This window comes from Argiope bruennichi, chromosome 6 (assembly GCF_947563725.1).
Source record: "Argiope bruennichi chromosome 6, qqArgBrue1.1, whole genome shotgun sequence".
NCBI lineage: Eukaryota > Metazoa > Arthropoda > Arachnida > Araneae > Araneidae > Argiope > Argiope bruennichi.
In genome coordinates, this window is record NC_079156.1 from 10,393,820 (window position 1) to 10,417,339 (window position 23,520).

Sequence of the window (23,520 nt, forward strand, 5' to 3'; positions counted from 1 at the left end):
AATTTTAAATTATTTTATGCTTTTATTTAATTGCTGGTTTAAAATTAAAAATTCAACAATTCGATGCGTGAACAGATTTGCCACTGTATACGGAGGAGTCAAAGAAATTTTTCATAAATTTATTCAAATTGGATGAAAACACAGCATGGAAAAAAAACTGGGGAAAATAATTTTTTTATTATTTTAAAGGTGAGTAAAAATCATTTTTGACAAAAGTATGTACCAAAACTATAGACGAAAACATAAAAATGCTGATTTATCCTTAAATAAAGCTAATTAAAACGTTTGGAAAGCCTACCTTAGTGAATGTTTACTATCCAAGCAGTAACTATGTGTCAATTTTAATAGGTTTTTGAAAATCTAATTTTTTAATCATGTACGTCACTCGGTGCAATTTGCATATAGAATGCAAGCCTGTAAACATTGTTACGATAAAAAAAAGCTATGTATTCAATTGTCTCAATCTGATTGTTATGCTATTTTTTTTTCTTTGAACAAGTTTTAAATTATTTTTAATTCATGATATTATAATTTGTACATTATTAAAAACCACTAAACCTTTTTATTAGACGAATCTTAAAATTAATGGGAACGGGTACGTTGAAGTAATTTTTAATAAGGTGATTTTTATAATTATTTCTTTAGTGAGATAAATAAAAATTTGATGGTTTTTAAGACAAGAACTTTTTTTATAGGTTTACGGAGAAATTTAATATATGTCATTTTTATTGAACAGACAGCATGTCAAATTTAAGGCATCTTGCTCTCTACTTTGGTGAGGGCTGCGGTGGTCTGATGGTAAGGTCTTGGCTTCGGAAACGAAGTGTGTCAGCTTCGAGACCCGATTCCGCCGAAGAACCTTCGTGTAAGCGAACCTCGTTCACGTTAAATCCGTCGGTGCCAAACGCCCTGCCGCTGGTGTGGCGTGGATGTTTGGAGAAAGGAGGCACCAGCTCAGATGTCGTCTTTGTTATCTGACCGCAGTTCAAAATGACGAAGTCCGTCCCAAAATAGCCCTAGCGTTGCTTTAAAAATGGGACGTTAACATAATTATACTAAACTCTACTAATGTAACTAAACTAAACTCTACTTTTTTGAGTTCCCATGTCCCATTGCTGTCGCTTGTTCCTTAGGCACACAGATACGAAGATACCATTGCAAGCATGTTTATTTACTTTTCTCGTATACGAAGTTTATAGAATTGAGTCGGCAAAGAGTTCGAACTCGAGATTTGAGTGAATCTCCAAGTTTTGCACCTCCCTGAGATCAGATAACACTTTAGCAATATGTTTGTGACAAAGATAACTCAAAAGCTAGGCGGATGAAATTTGGTATAAGTTATTCACACAAAATGATAGATTTCCATCCGATTTTGAGATAACTCCATTCACAGGAAGTTTTCCCGTCTGTTCGAATCTAAACTAACAGGATAAGTACGAAACTGCAACAGAACTGATATATTTTTGATGAATTTTTTATGGTGGGTTTTCGGAAAGAATATAATTAAATATCCAGTTTTCTAATAAAAGTGCAAACAAGCCAAATGAGTCCAGCTCCCAGAAAACTAAAATGTATTTATAAGCTATTAAATTTTTGAAGAGGTATCATCTTCGCCTACATTGCCTTTTTTTTTATTTACTTACGAATCGTGATCTAAAGCAGGATATTTGATCATGGTGATAAAAAAAAAATTGTTAATAAAAATTAGGGATTAATTTCTTTGAAAAAATGATTCATTTTCGCATGTAGTAACTTCAAAGCAATAAATGACATTTTGTTTTATTTCTTTTCACGATTTTTACTGCTTATCTTACGCAAGCGATATGGATTATTTGTTTGCCTTTACTAACATTATTCTAGATAAATGTTTCGTCAGGGCTCTCGAAATAAAATGACGAATCCCTAAAGAATGGGGAAGCAAATGTTTCATGCAAATGGGAAACGGTTTCACTGTGAAGAGCTCTGGATTTAAGCTGGAAATGACCTTGAAATGAATATGCAGCCTTACTCATTCCAAGAAAATTACCATTCACACGGCATTGCAAAATGAATCCTCCGCTGGCCATGTGCTTTTCGCTGATGTAGTCGAGCGGATGTTTTAGCCACTTCGTTTGTTTATTTCAAGGTTGTTCATGGGTTGTTGACCAGAAAGACGCAAACACTATCCTGGTTTTCCCCCTTATATATAATAAGTATTTAACAATTAAGTATGTAATTAAAAATTTGTAAATGAATTAGCAAGACGCTCCAAAAACATAATATATAATTAAATTAATGTAAACTTAATAAAGATAAATAGCATCAAATATCCTTATAGTATCAATGACGAAAAATTATTGTTAGAAAGATTAATTTAACAATTCACACATAATATATTTTCATTTTTTCATATACAAAATATGGAAAAAGTGCTGTAACCGTCAAAGAATTCTAACTGGAGTTTTTGACAAATGTCTACCATTCAGACCTCTCTATGTTCGAAAAACACATTTTTGGCATTATGTCTGTCTGTGATAAAAAAAAACAAAAACTCATAAACTCTTTCAGTTAGGCGGATGAAATTTGGTATATGGTTTTACACTGAAAATGTAGTTGTCTATCAAATATTGAGCAAATTCCGATCAGAGAAAGTCTATCTGCTCGGCTGTAATATAAGTAAACACGACAATTACAAAATGATGAGAGCTAGATGGATGAAATTTGGTGCTCAAATTTAACATTTATAGTGTGAAAACTAACAAAATTTGAGTGAAATCCAACTAATGGTAGACCGTCTATCAGTCGGTACTTTCAGTTTCAACTCGACTACTCAAAAAGCCAATACTTAAATATATGAAATTTTGATGTATAATTTTGTAACTAAAGCGGTAGCTCTGTGTGTGAAAAACTTTCTTTCAATCGGTAAGAAAAAGTGCATCTAAAACACAAAATCGTTTTTCGGATACTATTAACTTTATGCCTGTGATTAATCGCCAAAAAACCCGTCAAGCATCAAACTGTAGTTTCCGTGAAAAGGTTGAATTCATGCGAAAGATTAATATTTCGTCATTTTTGTACGTCAGTGGAATGAAAAGCGTTCTTTGTGGGTTTGAGGTTTATGTGAAAAAGTTTTTTTGGAGACTTCTCCCGCTAGTTATAGTTGTTGTAAAGAGACTGTTTATTTAATTAGCTATTTCCGATTTCGTTTTAATTATTTTAAAGCTATTCTTTATAGTTCTGTTCAGGTGTCGTCCGCGTCATCTGAAAGCGGTTCAAAATACATCCAGATCCATTCCAAAATATCCCTATTTTTGCTTTAAAACGAGACATTAATGTAACTGAACATGTTATTCTCTTAGATTCTTAGAACTTTAGTAGAATCAATGGATCGTATGATATTAATGATGTAAAAATTTCAAAAGAGTATAATTTTTTAAATCCGCAGTCGCTTAATATTTTTGAGGTCAATTTTAGATATTTTTCATTGAATTTGACTTGTTACTACTAGTAACTAAGTAATTTTGTAATTTTTTTTTCATTTTTTTTTTCTGTTTCCACATAGTTTTAAAATTTCTTATCCATATATTTTTCGCAATAACATTCTATTTCTATATTTTCAGAATTTATTTATCAACTAAATGATTAATATAATTATGCCTTGATTCCGCATGAGTGATGCCACCAGATAGTCCATTTGATTTATTAAGTCTGTAATATATGCAATAGCGAATTATTAATTAAAGACGAAAAAGCAGAAAATAGTTCTTTTTGAGACATTAACTAAAAATTGTTTTATTATTTTTGAATAAACACTTTTATAAATTTATTCATACCAATCTTAAGAATATTGATAAGATTAAATCTATAAATATATTGTGACCACAGAATGAATTTCCTTCTTTTATAATAAGACTTTTGAGAACATGGTGGATTTAAGAATTTTGAGGCATTAAATAATAAGCATTATGAGCTCCGTTCTTGAATCAGACTGATCAGTTTAGCAATTTTTTAACTAACATGTTCATGATCCATTTTTGTTAAGTTTTTTTTTTATTTTAGTTAACAAAATAACTTATACGGATGTTATGGTTCATTATGACTAGTGATTGTGCGGGATCTGTGTTTGTACAAATAATATTTATTTTAAGCAAAAATGCTGCATTTCCAGTGGATAAAATTAGGGACACACGTTTAACATTTATGTTGTAATTACCCATCCAGGTTCGAACCAAATCCAACATGGGGTTGAATGTCTCTCAATTTGCTCTTTCTGAAACAAGCAACGTGATAATTCAAAAATGTAATGAACGTATCAAAATCAAATATCATATACATATCAAATATTTGATATCGTATTAAATATATCAAATTTGTTTTTGTGACTAAATTGTAGTTCTGTCTCAGGTTTTTCTTTCTTTTAGTTCGGAAAAATCTGAAAAAAACCCAAATTCGATTTTTTTTGATGCAATTAACTGCACACCAAAAAAAAAAAAAAAAACCCTCGCCAAGGTTTACATTATTTATTCAGTAAAAAAGTTAAATTCACGCCGAAGATTAATATTTTGCAAATATTGTAAGCCAATTCCATGCAAAACTTTCTCGGGTATACCACTTTTATTGGAGAATTTGCGAGAAATTTTTGGGAACCACTGCCGCTGGTTTTAATCGACTTCTTTGTGACCATCTAAGCACAGCGGCCCTAAATAGTTGCCATTGATTTATATAAAAACTTCCCAACAATACGCAATTTTTGCTAAACAGAGAAAAGTTTTCACAGGAATACGAAACTTGCTTTCTTTGAAGCTCAAATTAGGTTAAAAAGAAAAAAAGGTTTTGGTTGCCATTTACTAGTTATCTGTATTTGTCAAATAATTATCATTCAATATTTATAAAATATATTGCCTAACTCAGTGGCGAGAATTGTGGCTTCTTTCACTTTGGTTATCGACACTTAGTATGCATCGGACAAAAATATTTTTATTTTATGAAATACCATTCCTTTTTGAGAAATATGAATGCGCATTGTCTTCTTCATGAATTATTCTGTCTGCGAAGGTGGTTTGTTAAGCTTGTTCGTAATGCTCTTAACATTCTCATAACAATTGAGCATATTCTGTTGAGTAATATAGTGTTGACTCTATTTCCAAGATTTAATTTTTTTGTTTTTAATTTTGTAAAGGATTATTCCCTTTTGCATAGTTCTGAAACATACATTTTTTTTCCTACTGTACTGTAAAGTTTCTGAAAGAAAGGGCGGATGATACCTTCCACAATGTATGCGATCTATTGTATGATGACTGTGCTTCTTATAAATGAAGCAAGGCGAGAATAGATAAATTCTGCGGTGGTCAGAAAGAGAGATACAGCCAAACATCGCTTAATGAGCACAACGAGTGTTGGCATAAAGAAAAAAAAAAATACTCCTTTGACGAGCGATATTTCGCAGAATGAAGGACGAAGTGATACCGTAACGTCACATGCAGCATTGGCCTGTATTCTTAGTGTTGCATCCTTGTTTGCTGTGTTATCTACATAGAAGTTTAGATTTAGTTATATTAACTTTCTGTTTTAAAGCAACACTAGTGCTATTTTACGACGGACCTCGTAATTGTGAGCTGCGATCAGATGACGAAGACGACACATGAGCTGGCACCTCCCTCTTCAAATTTCTGCACCACACCAGCGGGAGGACGTTTGGCCCCGACGGATTTATCGTGCACTTATCTACATAGAAGTTTTGGCTATATGACCAAACGAGACTCCGAGGAGTTTGAATAAAATGACCGTAGAACCTTAACCCTGTAAAGGCCATTTTTTTCTAGTCATATTATGTTAAAATATTTTTAGGCTTGAAATTAGAATAAGAAAAGGAATTCATTTAGATTATTAGTGTAATTCTCTACAAATAATTACTCATTTCTTTCTGGTGAACACCATTTTATTTTCGGACACGTTTTTTGTGCCACTTCATGCAGACTATTACAGATTAGGACACCTCTCACAGTTGGATACCTCGTCTCGCTCACAGAATCGTTCTTACACTCTCCGTTCTGATACAAAAAGGAATTAACAGGAACTTTGTACTCGAGAGATACCCATCTATCGGCGTGAAGCTGCAACAATTAGATATATTTAATTTGATTCCTTAATTAATTTGGTTAATTAATAATTAAGAAACAAATCCAGACACATCATTTTGTGTAAGATAAAGAATTGAAGCATCTAAGTTTCTGTCTTTCTAAGAAATTTGTCATAACTGATGCAAACCTACATAATTTCATACAAAGATTGATAAATTTTGTGGGAAGCATATTTCCCCTGCCCTAGAAAGGGTTAATAGACGAGATTTTGTCTCTGACCAAGATTTGCGGCTAGAGGAGGATAGCAGAAACATCGATGAGCTGGTTGGTTAAAAGAACTGGTCAGGGAAGAAAGAAATAAAACTCAGCAGAACACCAACTTTCCAGTGAAGTAAGGAAAACTCTGAGAGCATGGAAAATTATTTCCATCTTATATTGAGAAATATCGCCCTGGCAAAGCAGCAATTAGAAGCGTAGAAAGCGTTTGAAGCGTAGCGAAAGACAAATGTCTTCAGATAATTTATTTATAATAAGCGCGCATTATAAATAATAAATTACAGTATTTTACATTTGCTTGAGTATTTTTTTCAGAATGGAACGCATTGTTCGGATTCCTATGAAAAAAATTGTTTCGTTTAGCGAGTAATATTGGGGAATGAATTGTTTTCATTAAACGAGATCCCATTGCATATTTTATAGAAACAGAATCAATTTCTCTGTCAAAACCTCTATTTAAAAATTATTTTTAATTATCAATCCGTAATAAACAGAATGAATCACCGTAAAATAATATTTAAAATATTATTCTCTTCACTTTTCAAATGGAGATTATAGGTTCATTTATGAGTTATTGAATGCCCAAGGGCAAAAATGCTTAATCCTATTATATAAAAACAAAATAAAAAATTAAAATTTTTTGAACATTTATTTATTTTTTTCGATATTGCATAATTTCTTGAAGTATTTCAAAGCAATGAATCAATCAGATGTATTGATAGAAAGAATCATGTACTCAGTGAACGAAATATGTGTAAGACAATTAAGATAATATAGCCTTATTCTCTTCCATGAACTTATATCTAAGCGATTTAAAAGAAATTAAATGTTACTGTGGTGAAAGCTTATAAGCCAGTTAACAGCTACGCTACCCGAGCCATTGCTTTTGTATCGTGGGCATGTTACTGGGCTGCGAACCACAAGGTCCCAGGTTCTATCCTCGCGCATCTCAATTCGCTACGTAACCAATATCCCTGACGGATCGGCTGTTTGCCAAAGGTCACTAGTAAAATGATAAAGATATGTGAAAAAGAAAAAACGAATTTTTTTTTCCTTCGCGGAGGAATATTCTACCTGTTCGTAAGAAATTTTTACCAAGTATGAAAGTGTTTTTTCCTCCTACTGAATTATTACGAGCAAATTACAACCGGAGGAATGTTGGGGAATTATAAAAAAAAAATAATAATAATCAAATGCTGCAGAAAATGTTTATTTCAAAATGCACTTCAAAGCATCACAGCAGGAAATATGTAAAGGAAGATAAATGTACTTCAGGTGACAGTTTATTATCTTAGAAAAATCAAATCAAGTGAAATCTGAAACAATAAGGGATTGTTCCGATAAAGGAGGGTTTCCAGCTCCAAAACTAGATTAATATGATATTGGCAAAAGAGTTAATGAAAAAAAGAAAAAACACTGAGAGCAAAGATCAGTTCCTTGGAATATTTGGCTGCGATACCTGTAAAATGACTTTGAAACAATTCACAATGGATGAATCTTTAGTAGAAAAATTGTTCGGAGTTAATTTAAGGATCGTATAGAAGCTATCCCCCCTTTCTATACAGATGCTATAATTCTATTTTAAAAAAAATCTAACTTACTTATTTATCATTGCATCAGAGAAGAAACATTAAATGAACATAATTCTATGTAAAATGTTATATCTAATACTCGCAAGAAAACAGCATGGAAATTTTTTGAATTAAATGCCTGCTTGATTGCGGCGGCGATCTGGTGGTAAGACCGGAGGGTCTCAGGCTCGAGACCCGATTCCACTGAAGAACCGCCATATAAGCGGGTCTGGTGCACGTTAAATCAGTCGGGACCGGACGTCCTCCCTCTGGTGTGGTGTGGAAGTTTGGAGAGGGGGGATGTCAGCTCTGGTGTCTTCCTAGTCTTCTGACCGCGGTTCAAAATGACGAGGTCCATTCCAAAATAGCCCTAACGTTGCTTTAAAACGGGACGTTAATATAATTTACTAAGTTTGCTTCATTGCATCGTATAAAATAAGAAATATAATATAGCATAGTGCAATAAAGATATATTTTTTTTTTTGAAAAAGGATTCATTTTAAAATAATTATTGTTTTCACATAGTAAAGTAATATACTATCTTTAAAAACTTTAAAATTATTTCTATAAAACAATTTGCATTAATAGCCCTAAATTTTCAATAATCAAAGATTTTTATCAAAAATTCGATTAAACTTCTTTTCAGTTATGTAGTTTTATATCAAGGTATCAAAAGGTGCTTTATTTTATTTTTTAAAGTCGAAAAAAAATCCTTTGAAACTCCGATGTCTATATGATATATTATCATGTTCAATTATTAAATTACTATCAAAATAGAATATATAAAAAAAATGGTATCTACACACAAAGAAAGCTAAAGTTGGAAATATTTTTCATACGCTGAGAAATCAAAACTGCAGATAGTTTTATGAATTGATTTAGCAGAATATGGATTGAATTTTAAGAAATTTTTAAATGTAATTTTTCGTTCCATTAATAATCTTATATGAAAATATGCATACTTATAGATGAACACCTAAATTTCTTGTGATAAATAAATAATTGTAATAAAAAGGAGTGGTACAAATTTTTTTGTGATTATATACACCTTTTGAAATTAAATAACAATTTTTAAGAAATAAACTTGAAAAAGTTGGGAAAAAAGCCAGCAAAAGTGATCACTCCGAAACTTTGTTGCATAGTTTCTAATAAAGATTTTTATCCCCTCACATAAATTCGGGTAACTAAACTAATATAACTTGGGTAAGACAGTTAACATCACAAGTGCTCAGATTTTTATTTTTAGTATCATGCATCTGAGAATTTTATGCTTCGTAGTATAGTAAAGAATTTGTGTTTTAGATGTCTTTTCAATTGATTGAAACTCAAATTTGACGCGGACGCACAGTTTCAGTAACAAGACTGAAGAAATTTCATTTAATTCTTTAAGACATTATGTTTTTCTGTTGTATTTATGTGAATACGAAAATCTATCTAAATCCTCATGATTGACTTTCAGGAACACAGCGGAAATCATCAGGAGAAAAATTTTCTCACATATTTCTTAATTAAGGTGTTAAGGACTAAGAAGTCTGAAACGTGAGAATTTTTTAAAATCTCGAATTCAATTTTTTTTTTATTGTCACTGTACTTTCTCTTCATGTACGAGTACTTAATAATGGAGGAAATTTAAATTCCTTATTAAAATTAAAAACGAGTAATACTTAATTAAAATTTCTTTAATCAAATCGCCTTTATCAAATTAAAAGTATAATGATAATTATTGATTATGAAACGATTAAAAACTATTTAAAATGGGTGAATTATACAGAAACCATCACTATTCAGTGACAGACTAAAAGTTACAGTAACCCTACGGTAACCACAACAGTGCTTAACACGTCAACCATCGGTGATGGGCATTGAATTTTCCTTTCAGGTCACGTGATAGACGTTAAATTTGCATCAGAGACTGCGACAGTCACCGGTGATTAACACTATAAAATACGATATAAAACCAAAAAAATACATTTTATTAATAAATTAATAAGTGCGCTTAAATTTTTCTTATAACATTTTGTTGTTGTTTCTAATGGCTCTTGTCTAGACAAGCCCACTGAGTTTAAGAAGTCATTTGTGGTTTAAGCCTAGAGTACGTCTCTTGTTTTTTCTGTAGCGCCATCTAGGGCCAAGAGAACGACTTAACTACACACACGTCACAACCCTTTTTACGGGACGGACTTCATTCACGCATTTCATTCACTCATCCACAGATCGTCATTTAGACCTGAATCAGAGAACGATCACCCCTGATCCAGTACCACCAGTGGTATTACTCTCGACATGGAGCGCTTTGTGACCAAGACAGATTTATACGTGCGTCATCCACCACACACGCGGAGAATCTTCGGCCGACGGGGTTCGAACTCGCAACCCAAGGGATACGAATCCAATGCCCTACCATCCAGGCTATCCTGGCCTATCGTAACATTTTAATAGATTTCATTGAAACACGGTAAACATCTTGTGTGTAATATGAATCTAAAGAGTTAGAACATCATTGGAGACCACGGGGCCAAACGGAAAAGAAAATCAATATCGACATGGTGTTTAACGTGTTAAGCAAATGATTAGCCGGCGTCCTGGCATAGGGGTAGCGCGTCTTCCCCGTGATCTGGGCGTCCCGAGTTCGAGTCCCGGTTTGGGCAAGGTTGTTCTTCTGTTGTTCTATCTGTGAGATGTGTGAATGTGCCCTCCTGTAAAAAGGGGTTGTGCAAGCGAATGAGTGATGCGTGAGTAGCAAAGTCGTACTCTTGGCCCTAGTTGGCGCTGCTATAAAAAATAAGAGACGTTCCCCTCAGGCTTAAATCGCTGTCTTCGTAACAGCGGGCTTGTCAGTGGCAAGTGCCATAAGAAACAACAACAACAACAAATGATTAACAAGATACTAATTTATATTCCGAATATAATTTATTCTTCTCCTATTCTTTTAAACATTATTCTTAGAAGTTTCCCTGTATTTTTTTTTCAGCTCCTCGGAGCCGGTATCACAGCTGTGGGCATCTGGCTGAAAGTAGACAAAGACTTCTACAAAATCCAGGAGAATCTGGACATCAAGCAGTTCGATACAGCCACCACCATCCTCATCATCGTCGGAGTGGTCGTCATGGTCATCGGCTTCTGCGGCTGCTGGGGAGCCATTGCGTCCAAAATCTGGATGCTCGTTATCGTAAGTTTTTGCATCGAAGCAGTGGAGCTCCTGATTCGTATTTTTGATTATAAAATTGATGCGAGAATTAATGTCAGTTTGCAATGAAGACGTTCATTGCCATGTGGATCATATTTATCTAATTGTACTGAATCAGTACCTAATTAAATTATCTTTTTTTCTACTGTAGTTAAGAGATAGCAAAGAAAGGAGTCATCTGATTTAGATACATGGTCCGATTATCGGTAATGTATAGAGGAATAGAGGTAGCGTTAAATTAAAAATACGAAACGAGATCCGGGTTTCCTTTTTATTCAGCTTCGACTAACCATAAAAAGAAATCAAGTTCTAAAAACATAATGATTTATTTCAAACTTTATGTGCAAATATGGTTACTTTTTGATTTAATCATTTTGAAGATTCAGGATGATGGAACAGGTGTCCGATTTCCAATCCGAAGAATGTTGCTACCAATGATGCGAGATGGAAATATATATTTGAAGCTTCTCGGCAGTCTGATGTTCTTCGAATTTTCCTTTAAGAATATCAGTCAAAAATGACTAAACATTTACTCATTAATTTACAATTTTGGAATACTGACCATTCATTCTTTCAGCAATGGATTAACGCAGATAACTGTCTCCCCCCATTAAAATGCTGCGGTGGCCTGTTGATAAGATCTCGGCTTCAGAAAGAGTTTCAGTTCGATACCTGATTCCACCGAAGAACTATCGTGCAAGAGGGTCTGGTGCATACTAAATTCGTCAGGACCAAGCGTCCTTGAGTTGGTGTGGTGTGGAAGTTTGGAGAGAGGGGGACAGCTCAGGTGTAGTACTCGTCATCTGTCAGCGGTTCAAAATGACGAGGTCCGTCCCACAATAGTCCTAGTGTCGCTTTAAAACGGGACAATAATGTAACTAAACTATACTAAACTACCCCCCCCCTCCACTAAAAATTTACTTTAACCTGTTACTAGCTTGTAATTTCTGCTTCTTCATATAGCGTGGATCATTCTGAGGGATTTTTCCAGTTATGAATTTTCAAGCAACTCTAGTATATTTTGTACTTTTCTATTTTCACAGCACTTAGTTGGCAGAATTCTGAATCGCCCTATATAGTTCTATAGCTATAAACAATAGATAACCGCAATGCGTTTTGTTGGAGCTAGTAATTCATCCAGTATAGTTAAAGATCAATAACTTTAAATAACAAACATATTATAAATTAACCAGCAAGAGTGATCTCTACAAAGCTTTCTCGCATATTTCGGTCTCTGCAAAACTTTCTCGCATCTTTGGTCTTTCCAAAGCTTTCGAACATCAAAATTGAGGACTTTAAGTAAGGCAGAGAGCGTCATGCATAGCATTGGTGCACAATAGTCACGAAATATTAATCTATAATATTTTTGCTGAATCTATCGTATGATCCTTGGCGAGTTTCTTGGCGATTAATCCCTGACATGCGATTAGCAGTATCTGAAGACCGAATGATGCTTTAGATGCGTTTTTCCCAACCGAATGAAACCAAAATTTGGTACAGGGTAACAATTGCAGTCGCAAAATCACATGTAAAATTTGATACATTTAAGTTGTTGAGTTTTTAAGTTACATGCATCTGAAGGTACTATCAGCCCATTGCTGGATTTGGCTCAAACTTTTGTAGATCTCAGCACTATAAATAGTAAATTTTTGCGTCGCATTTCATTCATCTAGTTCTCTTTGTTCTATAGTTATCATGCTCATTTACATTCGAGCAGTAGGGCAGACAGCCTCTGAATATTTTGCTCAAAATTTATTAGAAATATTCAAATTTAGTATTAAGACCATATACTAAATTTCACCAGTCTAGCTGAAAGCATTTTTTTTTTAGTTACTGCCACAAACGGATCAATATCTTCTAAAAATTTGTTTTCCGATCTCGGGGAAGTTTAAAATATGGAAACTCGTAAAAAAATCTCGAGTTTGAATTTTTTGAAAATTATAATATTTTCTCTATACTTTGCATACGAGAAAGTAAAAAACATCGATATATTTTAATTAAAAACATAATATAAAAGTATTTATAAATTTAAAGGATGTTACTATAAATATAAGATGGTATTAACTTAACTAGACAAAAAAATTAATGAAAACTCACTCTTTTATAAAATTCTAATACAAAAGTTTGAAATATTAATACCAAAGAAAATAGCAAAAGTATAAAATAATTTCAAACCGCAAAGAAAGGAAATGAAAATCTGGGCAATGGATTCTGTCTTTAAATGAGCGATGAACCATATATGTTCGTTTTTTGAGCTTAAATGGATTCCATTAGAAATTAGTACAAAAAGAAGCGAAACAATATGAAACATATTTAATGAAATTTTTACTTATGACGAATTCATACATACTTCTAAATATTCAATTTTTAACAATAATATGATAAAATTTTATCTATTTAAATTCCATTCTTAAATAATCGTATTTAAATTGCTATATAAAACTCCTTCTTTGTGGTAACTTTTTTTATAATGTAATAATAGAATGCAAATCCTATTAAATAAGATCATTTTTATGGGCACATATAAACTTAAATCCAATTAAAGCACCAAAAAAAAATCGCAGAAAATTCTCATTATTTAAGAATAGAAATCAGAATTGCAATTTCTAAGTGTATGTGCGCAGCTCAGAGTAAACAAAGGGCTGTAGGTATGCAAAATCTCGGTTATATTCTTGGAGAGGAAAAGGGTTCATATTTAATGCATTCCAGAATGCCTTCAGTTGTTAGACGTGGTACTTACCTGGTTTGCCTGAATGCCGCTCGGAATATGTTTTTTACTTTCTCCTATGCTAAGTATAAAGAAAGTATAGTAAAGTCGAAAAATTAGAAGCGATTTGGACGAATCTATATGTTTCAGGGATCTTGGATTTCAGAAAACATAATTTTGGCATTAAATATGTCTCTGTCTGAGGCAAAGATAACTCAAAACCATTTTCAGCTTGCGCAAAATATGTTGAGAGGAAGTCTGTCCAGTTGTTCGAATATAAGTCACATTTTAAATACAAAATGAAGAGATCTAGATAGGTAAAATTCGTTACACAAATTTAACACATATGATGTAGATACCTGAGCCAAATCCATCAAGGAGATGACCGTCTGTCCATCTGTATTTTTAGAAACCTATAGAAGCGATAAAAATGCAATAACTTAAATACAGGTTTCGGCAGAAAACCCCGAACAAAATAATTTTTTATATAATTTGACTAAAAATAAACAAATTAACAAAATATAGCAAATAATAATAATAGTAGACTTTTACTAATAAATTTTAATTTTTTGCAAAGTGGCCACCTTTTACAGTGATGCAGGGGCGCAAATGCTTATTGAAATTTTCAGCAATGGGCCGCAAGTCTTCTACTTTTAATCTTTCCGAAGCCATTGCTTTAGAGAGTCCAAACTTCTATGTCGTTTAAGGAAAGCCCTAGACACCAAAATGGATCATAAACTGTAATCATAGGATTGAGATTCGGCGAGTATTGTGCCCACTCTCCAGATGATATCACGTCCGGAAAATGCGCCTTGCACCACCCTTCTGTCTTTTTAGTCTTGTGAGGTGGTGCGGAATCTTGTTGAAACTCCTACTTTTCATTACCGAAGTGCATTTTGGCCCACGGAAATACAACAGCTACTAGAATGTCTCGCTGATATACTTTTTGATTTATTTTAACTCCCTCATCCACAAAAACAGAGGTGTTTTGCCCTTGCGCAAATTCTGCCCCAGCCCATGACCGACTTCGAATTTTTTTCGATGTTCAACAATTGCTGAAGTGCTTGGAGCGTCTATAGACTAGATCCGATAGTACTCATTAATGAAAAAGAATCTCTCACAGCGCTGCCATGCGGCCCGTTTCAAAAGTTTTCGACATTTTTTGACCCGCATGACTGTCTTTTATTCAGTAAGAAGCTAATCTTTTTGGAACTTGTAAGGCTTCAGTTCAAGCTTTGTTTTTGCCACTTGTTACACTGATCGGTCTCTTATTCCCAATTCACGAACGATTTTTCTCATGGAAACTCTCGAATTTTATTGAACTCGCTTTTTGATAATCTTACGTCTATTAAAAGTATTCACCATAGGTTTTTTTTCACTTCATGGACTTTAACAATCATTGCCATCATCTTTGAAACGATAGATTGTATCAGACACTGTTTGCCGAGGCACATTAAACAAATGAACGACTTCATACTGTCGTTTTCCTTGCTTAAACAACTCTAAGATAACAGATCTTTTGTTTGGCAGTGTTAAAAAGGCAAAAGACAATAAGTAAACTAAAATATACATTATAAAATATGTTATGATTGAAGGAAACTAACAAAAGGAAATGGACAAAAATTAAAAAGAAATTATTTAACTTCTATGATGTAATAACTTTGTTCGTTTTTTTTTTCTTTTTAGTTTGCAATATATCTAACAGATGACTCCCGTAGTCAATACGGGTAGAATTGCAATAAAATGTTCCTAGATAGGTTTTATTTCTTTTCTGTTATAAAAAAAAGTATTTGCATGCCACAAGTAGTGTTTTTTTTGAATCTGTAGTTAAAAATAAAATTAGAATTATTAACAATGAGTGACAAATAATAGAAGATAACTCTAACATCGCATCAGATAATAAATCCAAAATTTCTCTCTCTGATTTAGGCAGTTATGAAAGCTCTTTGCTGGATTTCTTTGCTGGTGACTATACACGAAAAAAAAGAAAAAATCGATCACCTAATTTAGAGATTTTAGGAAATTGAAATTTAGAATATAAAAGCTGAATGCTTAAAGGATTATATATATATATAATATAACATAATTTGAAGAAGCAGTCTTGAGTTTTTTAACATTTTTTATTCTCGTCATTTTTTTCAATATAATAATCCATTTTTTTTGTCGTGATGTGCACGCCATGACGAAAGCTAACGGGAAGATAGAGAGTAGGAAGGGGTGACCATGAGAAAATATTCTAAGCTTATGTAACTTTATAAAGGAATTTGTCGACTCGGCGTTGTGATGCTGCAGAAAAATCAATTCCCGCGCAAGTCTGAAGTAACAATGTAGCCGGAGTTCGAATGATTAGAAAATTATTTTTAGAGTGTAGATTGATTAGAAATTAGTATGTATTATTTTCTAACATTAATCTTTGTAAATTATCTTTCACAGATTGTTAAATTTTCTGGAAGAAAGCTGACTTTAAAAAGAAATGCCGTTTTTTTGGCAGTTAATAAAAATTAGCATAATTTCTAAAATTCAATATATTTAACAGCTGACAGGAAATTCACATAACCGATTTGATTGTATTTTTATTTTAAAAAAAAGTTTACTTTTTGATACAATATGGCAGAAAAAAATAATTATATGGATAAGACAATTCCTTTCGCTTATTATGTGTTTTTAAATACAGAATTTCATTAATTATATGAGAGAAAAAAAAAGTGCTGCAGCAGTGACACCATTTCGCCAAGTCACTGCTATATCATTCAATATATTAATTCAATAAAAAGTAATATTTTTTATTGATTGGTGAATGAATGAATGGTTTGAGATTAAAAGTTTCTTGAAGTAAAGATTACGGATTTCATAATGTCTAAGTCATTCGTTATTATCAAGAATCTGAAGACTCATTTTATTCAAATGTCACAACACAAACAAGTATGAAGTGAGAATTATGTTGGAAAATATGCAATTTTTATTTATAGTGACGTAGTATTTAAAGTGACGAATCAGTCATATGCTCTTCAACTTTCCTTTTATTGTTTTCATTTGAATTCCTGCTACTGTTGTTTTCAAACTAACCTACAATAACTTTAGGATTCTTAAATTCAGGACGTGCTGCCATCTAGCGACAGAATTTAAAATAAAAAAGGAAATTTACGCAAAGCAAATTCATTTTCAAGTGGCAATAAAAATTATAATAAATATAAAAATTGTTTAATTACTAATATACTTTTAGTATATTTCTAATTCATTCTTTTAGTGTTGAAATGTATAAATAAATATTGTAAGCAGAGGTTTCTCAATATTTTGTTACTCCGAATTACATTGAAAATTTTATGTGAGTTTGGATCTATGCCTATTTAGTTACCTTTTTGAAAGTTAGGTAACTAGATAGTCATTAAGAAATTTCATGCAAAACAATCTCTTTATAATTAAAATTTATATTTTTCATCAAATTTAAAATCAATTGCCATCATTTATTTACATTGAATTCTTCATTTCCATTCAAGTATTCAATGAAATGAATTCGATTCACTAATCAACTAATGTGAATTAGTTTACATTTACGCAAATTTTGAAGACCAGCCTCATTTATTTTTACATAGGAGTAGCTAATATTTGTGAAACAGCTGTAGACACATCATTTAAATATTTTTTTTTTCATTTTCTACTTTATATTTTTATGACCAGAATATTATTTTTAATTTTCATATGAATATGTATTTGATCATACTTTGTTTCAAAGTGCTCTATTTTGATTTCAGTTTTCTATCATTATGATCATTATCATAATTCTGGAAATCGCTGTAATAGCGCTTGTATGGACATCTGTCGCTAGTCAAAATGTAAGTATACCCAGTTTTTTTAAAACAAAAACGCACATTTAATGTTATTTAATAAATTTCATCTTTTAATTACAACTTTACTTTTTCTCAGAAACGATTCTTAAACTTTGTTGGAATAAAGTATTTGTATTTCAGGATGTCTTTACGATATTGTTTTTTAAAACTCAGAATGCCGCGAAAATACTGTTGAAATTTAAGCATTTTATATTTATAGGGCATTTGTGGCTTCGTATTTGGTATTATATAGAATATTTTTTTTTAAAAAGAAAATTTTAAATATCATTGAGAAATTGTTGATGCAACATCTTTATATTTTAAACAACACCATGAAAAACAAGTTTTAATCCTCCAAAGGCCACTAAATTTAAAAAAAAAAATGTTTTTTTTTCACCTTAAAAAACGCATAGCTGAAATGGCATACTCTGATCATAACACATTTTACAGCTGATAATTTTTTTTTTCTACCTTCAGTTCCCTCTCTATCAAATATATGCCATTGTGTCTCAAGAGACTTGAGAATTCTTCGACGCCCTTTCCGTGACTCCTGCTGCCTTTTGTTTCCTCTCATGAAATATGAGAGCATGGAACCTATTCCCTAGAAATTGTAGAAATTCATTTCATCTCTTCACTCATCATTCATTTTCTTCAAATGCCTGGAAAATACTATTGTGATAGTAATAGAAAAAAATTTCCCACAATCCACTCTCAAATCTTACACTCTGCTGTCACCCTCTTCGAAAACTACAAACAAAGCTGGACACTCTCATTCTATCAAGAAAATCTCATCACCCTCCCGGTTTTCTTCGTTGATACTGCATGTGTTTGTAATTATTTGAGTTGCGACAAAGAAACCAGATTCTAAAACCCATTAGCAGACATTAATTTTAGCGGAAAGTATCACTTGAATCTGATAGTAATGTTTGAATTTGAATGAAATTGACAGTAATGCTATTGGATACTTTGTGTTAATAAGGTACCTTGTTCAGGCAGATCTATCGCAGAGTGGACAATGGGCTACCATTAAAACGATCTCTTTCAACAAGCCGTGTTAAAAAATAAAAACCAAAGCATTAAATGACCTGAATTCCCATCAAAGAATTGAAAAATGAAAGATTTTATAATAATAATAATAATTCTCTACAGATAGATTAATTTCAGCTCAGGTGTCGTCCTCGTTATCTGACCACGTTTCAAAATGACGAGGTCCGTCCCAAAATAGCCCTAGTGTTGCTTTGCAACAGGACGTTACTATAACTAAACTGAACTATGACTTCAATCTTTTTTGAGTACCATAAGCACTTTTTTATTATCTTTAATAGAGTGTGTTGATCTGTATAATTTTTTCCACGATTTGGAATTGAAAATTTTGAAATAAAAATTCAAGTGACATTACTTACAAAAGTTTGCTTATCCAATATAAATGAATTCCATGCGCTATCTACCATTCATTAAGGTAATCAAATCTTCCGCATATCAGAGTTAAATTTAAAAAATGAGTGATAAATTTAAGAACTAGAGATAAATTTAAAATTCCATTTATATTTATTTTATTTCTGCAAACACTTCATTCAGAAGATATCAATAAAACTTGGTTTATTTTTGTCTTTTCATTTTATTTTTAAGCATATTTTATTCTCTTTTCCAGATGCAAGAAGACATCAAACTGAAAGCCAAAGATGCTCTACAGCACATAACTGAAGATAAAAACAAACAACTTTTCATTGATTTAATTCAATCTAGGGTAAAAATTTTTTTTTATTCAATATGTTTATCTATTTACAGCCCTTAGCGCATTTTTGATTATATTTAAGTATTGGTATTTACAAAAATGTTTTTTTTATTTCAATTGGATTTTGAACCTTTAAACTAATAATTATGATGCATCTAACTTCGGATTTAATGCACAGTAAACTCATACGTTTTAAACTGATTTTTTTGTGTGTGTCTTTCATGTTTTTAAAGCCAATGACATCTTAATGTTTCTCCACATACGCTCTTGTTTATGAGATGTGACAATAATATTATATAAATGACCACAGTAAAATAGAATATAAGTGTTAAATTAAAAACTCTTTTTCTAAATAAATTTTGTAAAACATTTTAATGACTCCAGGACAAAATTCTCTTAGAAATCGGCAATTCTTAATTAAAAATTGGGAATGAAAAGAATCGAATTAAAAAAAAAAGACTTGCCATTTTATTTCATTTTAAAGTGGATGAATTTCCACATTTTAGATCTCCTCGGGTCCAAAAAAAAGTAATGCTGCCTGTGAACATAATGCTTTATGCTTTAAATAAGATCAATTAAATTTAGCATGTGGTTGTTACACCAAATTTGTAGATTTCTGTCAAATGTTGAATGAAATTGATGTAAAATAAATTTGTCTGTCCAAACTCAAAATAACGACGCCAATTAAAAATAGCCAGACAGATTAAATTTCTTACCCAATTTTAGCATTTATGCTTTAAATAATAAATGTTCAAAATGCATCAGATTTTGAACAAAATCTGTTGAAGGATTGGTCATCTCTCTGTCAGTATATTCGCATGCATGTAATCCCGATGACTCAAGAGCGCAACGGCTTTATAAACAAAATTTGGTGAGTGATTTTGCTACCAAAATTGTAAGGATCTTTTTTTGCAAAATGTTAGATCCAATCTGTAGGAAACAAGCATCTAAAGTACATACTCGAATTTCATTGCTATCCAAGATAGAGAAATTTGCACAGTCCAAGCGGATAGTTTACAAACAAATCGTGCAGATATTGCAGCGGATTTCATCCTCGATATATCGTATAACTTCTAAAAGTAGCTATAAAACACAATTAAATAAGTTGCATGAAATATCGGAGGATTTAGAAATTATGAAATATACAGTTGTAACAGTATTTATAAAATATAAAAAGCACGAAACTTAAAAGAAATAGCAAGGTTTAAGAACAAAAAATGTAAATAATAATGAAAATTTTAACAAAATAATTTGAAGTAATAAAATAATAATGACAACAATAAAAGAATAAGAGAAACGAATATATATATATAATTATAAAATGGATCATACAATAAAAGTGAAGAATAAAATAGCAGTATAAATAAATATAATTAAAAATACTAATAAGCATCTTTTATAAAATTCATATGCTACAATTTAATATTGCCACGGTTTAGAATCCCAGTATATTAATTATGCAAAAGAGTTTCCATTATATTTTATACAATAATCTTGATGCCAATGTTTTCAGTCTTAAGCTGAACGAATTCCAAAATTTCTATAGCTCTCTATTCATTAAAATCAGTAACAAATATATTCATTGTAATGTATAGTAAATTTTAAACGCTATGCTATGAAGTGCGAAACTCTCATGTATGGAACTCTGAAGAAAAAAATTCTGAGCACTCTGCCTTTTTGCTTGCAAATAGCTTTCACTGCCTTGTTGAGAGCTCAAAATTCTCATGCGGAATGAGGCATCCTTATTTGGGAATATATGAGACTTTTTGGTGTGACCATTCCTGCTAGTTATTTGAGTTATCAGTTCGTTTGTTAATTTTATTTATTCATACTTAATTCTCTTTATTTTCATATACTAATTTTATTTTGTTACTTATTTACCTAACAATGGAAACAGCTTGCGTGTTGCGGTGTTGATGGACCCGGAGATTACAGTCTTGATCCTTTGCATCCTAAGCCAATCCCGGGCTCATGCACGCCCAAAGGTTCCGCAACTCCCTACTCAAAGGTATGATTTTTTTTAAAAACACTTTCATTTAGCTTAAATTGTTTTAACTGTTGTCTGTCTGTGACAAAGATAACTCAAGAACGCTTTGAGCCAGACTAACGAAATTTGGTACATAGTCTTTACATCAAATGTGTTGATTGCTATTCATTTTTAAGCTCTGTCTGTCTGAGTGTTCGAAAATAAGTTAACACATTTACAACAAAAGGAAGAGAGCTAGGTAAATAAAATTCAGTACACTGATTTAACATTTACATTGCAGATACCTGTCAAATTTTCAGCCAAATCGAATAAATGGTTTATACTCTGTCGAACTGTTCTTTAAGAAACACGTAAACGCGGTAACTCAATAACGCCATGAATTAAATGTATCAAATTTGGTATGTGGTTTTGCGATTTCAATTGTAATTCTGTATCAAGTTTTTGTCACAATCGGTTGAAGAAAGCGGGTCTAACGTAAAAATTTGCTTTCGCATACCATTAACTTCATGTCAGAAGAATACGATAGATTTTGTAAAAATGCTAAATTCAAGCCAAAGATTAATTTTTCGTAACTATTGTACGCCAATGCCTTGTAAGGCATTCCTTGCCTTACCCAAGGTCCACAGTGAGTTGTGAGGGTTGGGGAAGGGGATGACATCTTTATTAGAAAGTTTTAAGGAGACCTCTCCTAACCTTTTTTCCTCCAGCTTACTCCCTGATATACTAGAGCAGCGATTCCCACACTTTTAAACTTTCTGAGCCACTTTTTAGAATACGAATCCTTCGCGATTCACTTCATTCTCACTCAATTGCATTTTGAAGAAGTACAGAGCGCGCTGTCATTCAGAAAGACGTTTTATAGGTCCAAAAAAGCATTTTGTAAAGGGAAAAATCTTTCGTTGCAAAATATAATAAATACTTACGCGAACAAAAATGTACCACTTTGAAATGAGCGCGTATGAAAGCTGAATTCAAATTTCACAGAGAAAAAATTTCTGATTTGATGGGCTTGGTCTGAAGTATTGTGTATAATCTTAAGTCACATATTGGAACAACTGGTGATCCAACTGATGTGTAGGGTACAAAATAGGATTCTTTTTATATGTTATCAGCAGATTGTAAAAACATTTTCTTTGTTTCTTGTCATTCAAAACGAGTCGCTTATTTGCGTGTTGAGCTAAATTTTTTTTTTCTGTTACTACCACATAGCTTGGTGAAAGCATTGAGCTTGCCACAATTTAAGCCACAATTTGCAACACATTTTTTCAAATTTTGGCTAGATAATATTCATTTAAGATTCTCTCGTGACCAACCAAAGATTGATTAGATATCCACTGTTTGGGAGCCTCTTATACTAGAATTTTGAAATTTTAAGCACTTGTAATGACAATGCGTTTGTATATGTTCAGAACTTAATTCTGAATTATTGGATTTGTTTCATTAAACTTTATTTGCATTCAAGTAGATGTATTTGATAGTGAATTTACACACACACACACACACACACACACACACACACACACACACACACACACACACACACACACACACACACACACACACACACACACACACACACACACACACACACACACACAAATATATGAAAGAATATGACATGACCTGGGGACATAAAATAATGTGAAAACAATTTGGTGGTAAATTAGTTAAAACGAAAATTATTAATTAACGAAAATTATTCATATCATTGAATGATCCTATAGTTTCCTAGTAATATGGAATAAAATCCTTAAGAGAATATTTTTAATAAACTAAACTCAGTGACACGACAGCCCATGTGGGCCAAGGCCTACAGTGCTCATATCTGCTTTCTTGACCGAGGGCCCTGGGGTGCATGGCGTATGTCCGGGTTAGGTGGCCAGCTTAACGTGGACCCCCCAGTGTTTAGTTCTCAAGCATGCTTGGTCCCGAGTTTATAGACTCACTGAAAGCATGAAAGGCGGAATCGATCTCGCCCAGCCCGAGGATCGAACCGCGGACCTGGTACGCCACCGGGTTTCAATATTTATAATAAGAAAATCCTTATATTGAATTACAAGTGCGATTTGATACACAGATATCTCATAGTGGAAATAGGGAAGAATATAGATTGTTGTCTTTTATTTTTTGTAAGAAATTTTAATTAATCACAAAATTATAATTTCATTGAA

At 32.2% G+C, this 23,520-nt stretch overlaps 1 protein-coding gene across 2 annotated transcripts in view; it reads left to right on the forward strand.

Annotated features, from left to right (window-relative positions):
• The window catches only part of LOC129972462 (tetraspanin-9-like), a 34,590-nt gene that overhangs the window by 5,756 nt on the left and 5,314 nt on the right, over positions 1-23,520 (forward strand). For both annotated transcript variants that reach the window (XM_056086606.1, XM_056086605.1), the window contains exons 2-5: positions 10,878-11,075; positions 17,553-17,633; positions 19,279-19,374; positions 21,260-21,370. In XM_056086606.1, the coding sequence (XP_055942581.1) occupies positions 10,878-11,075; positions 17,553-17,633; positions 19,279-19,374; positions 21,260-21,370 (486 nt within the window). The remainder of the gene's footprint in view (positions 1-10,877; positions 11,076-17,552; positions 17,634-19,278; positions 19,375-21,259; positions 21,371-23,520) is intronic.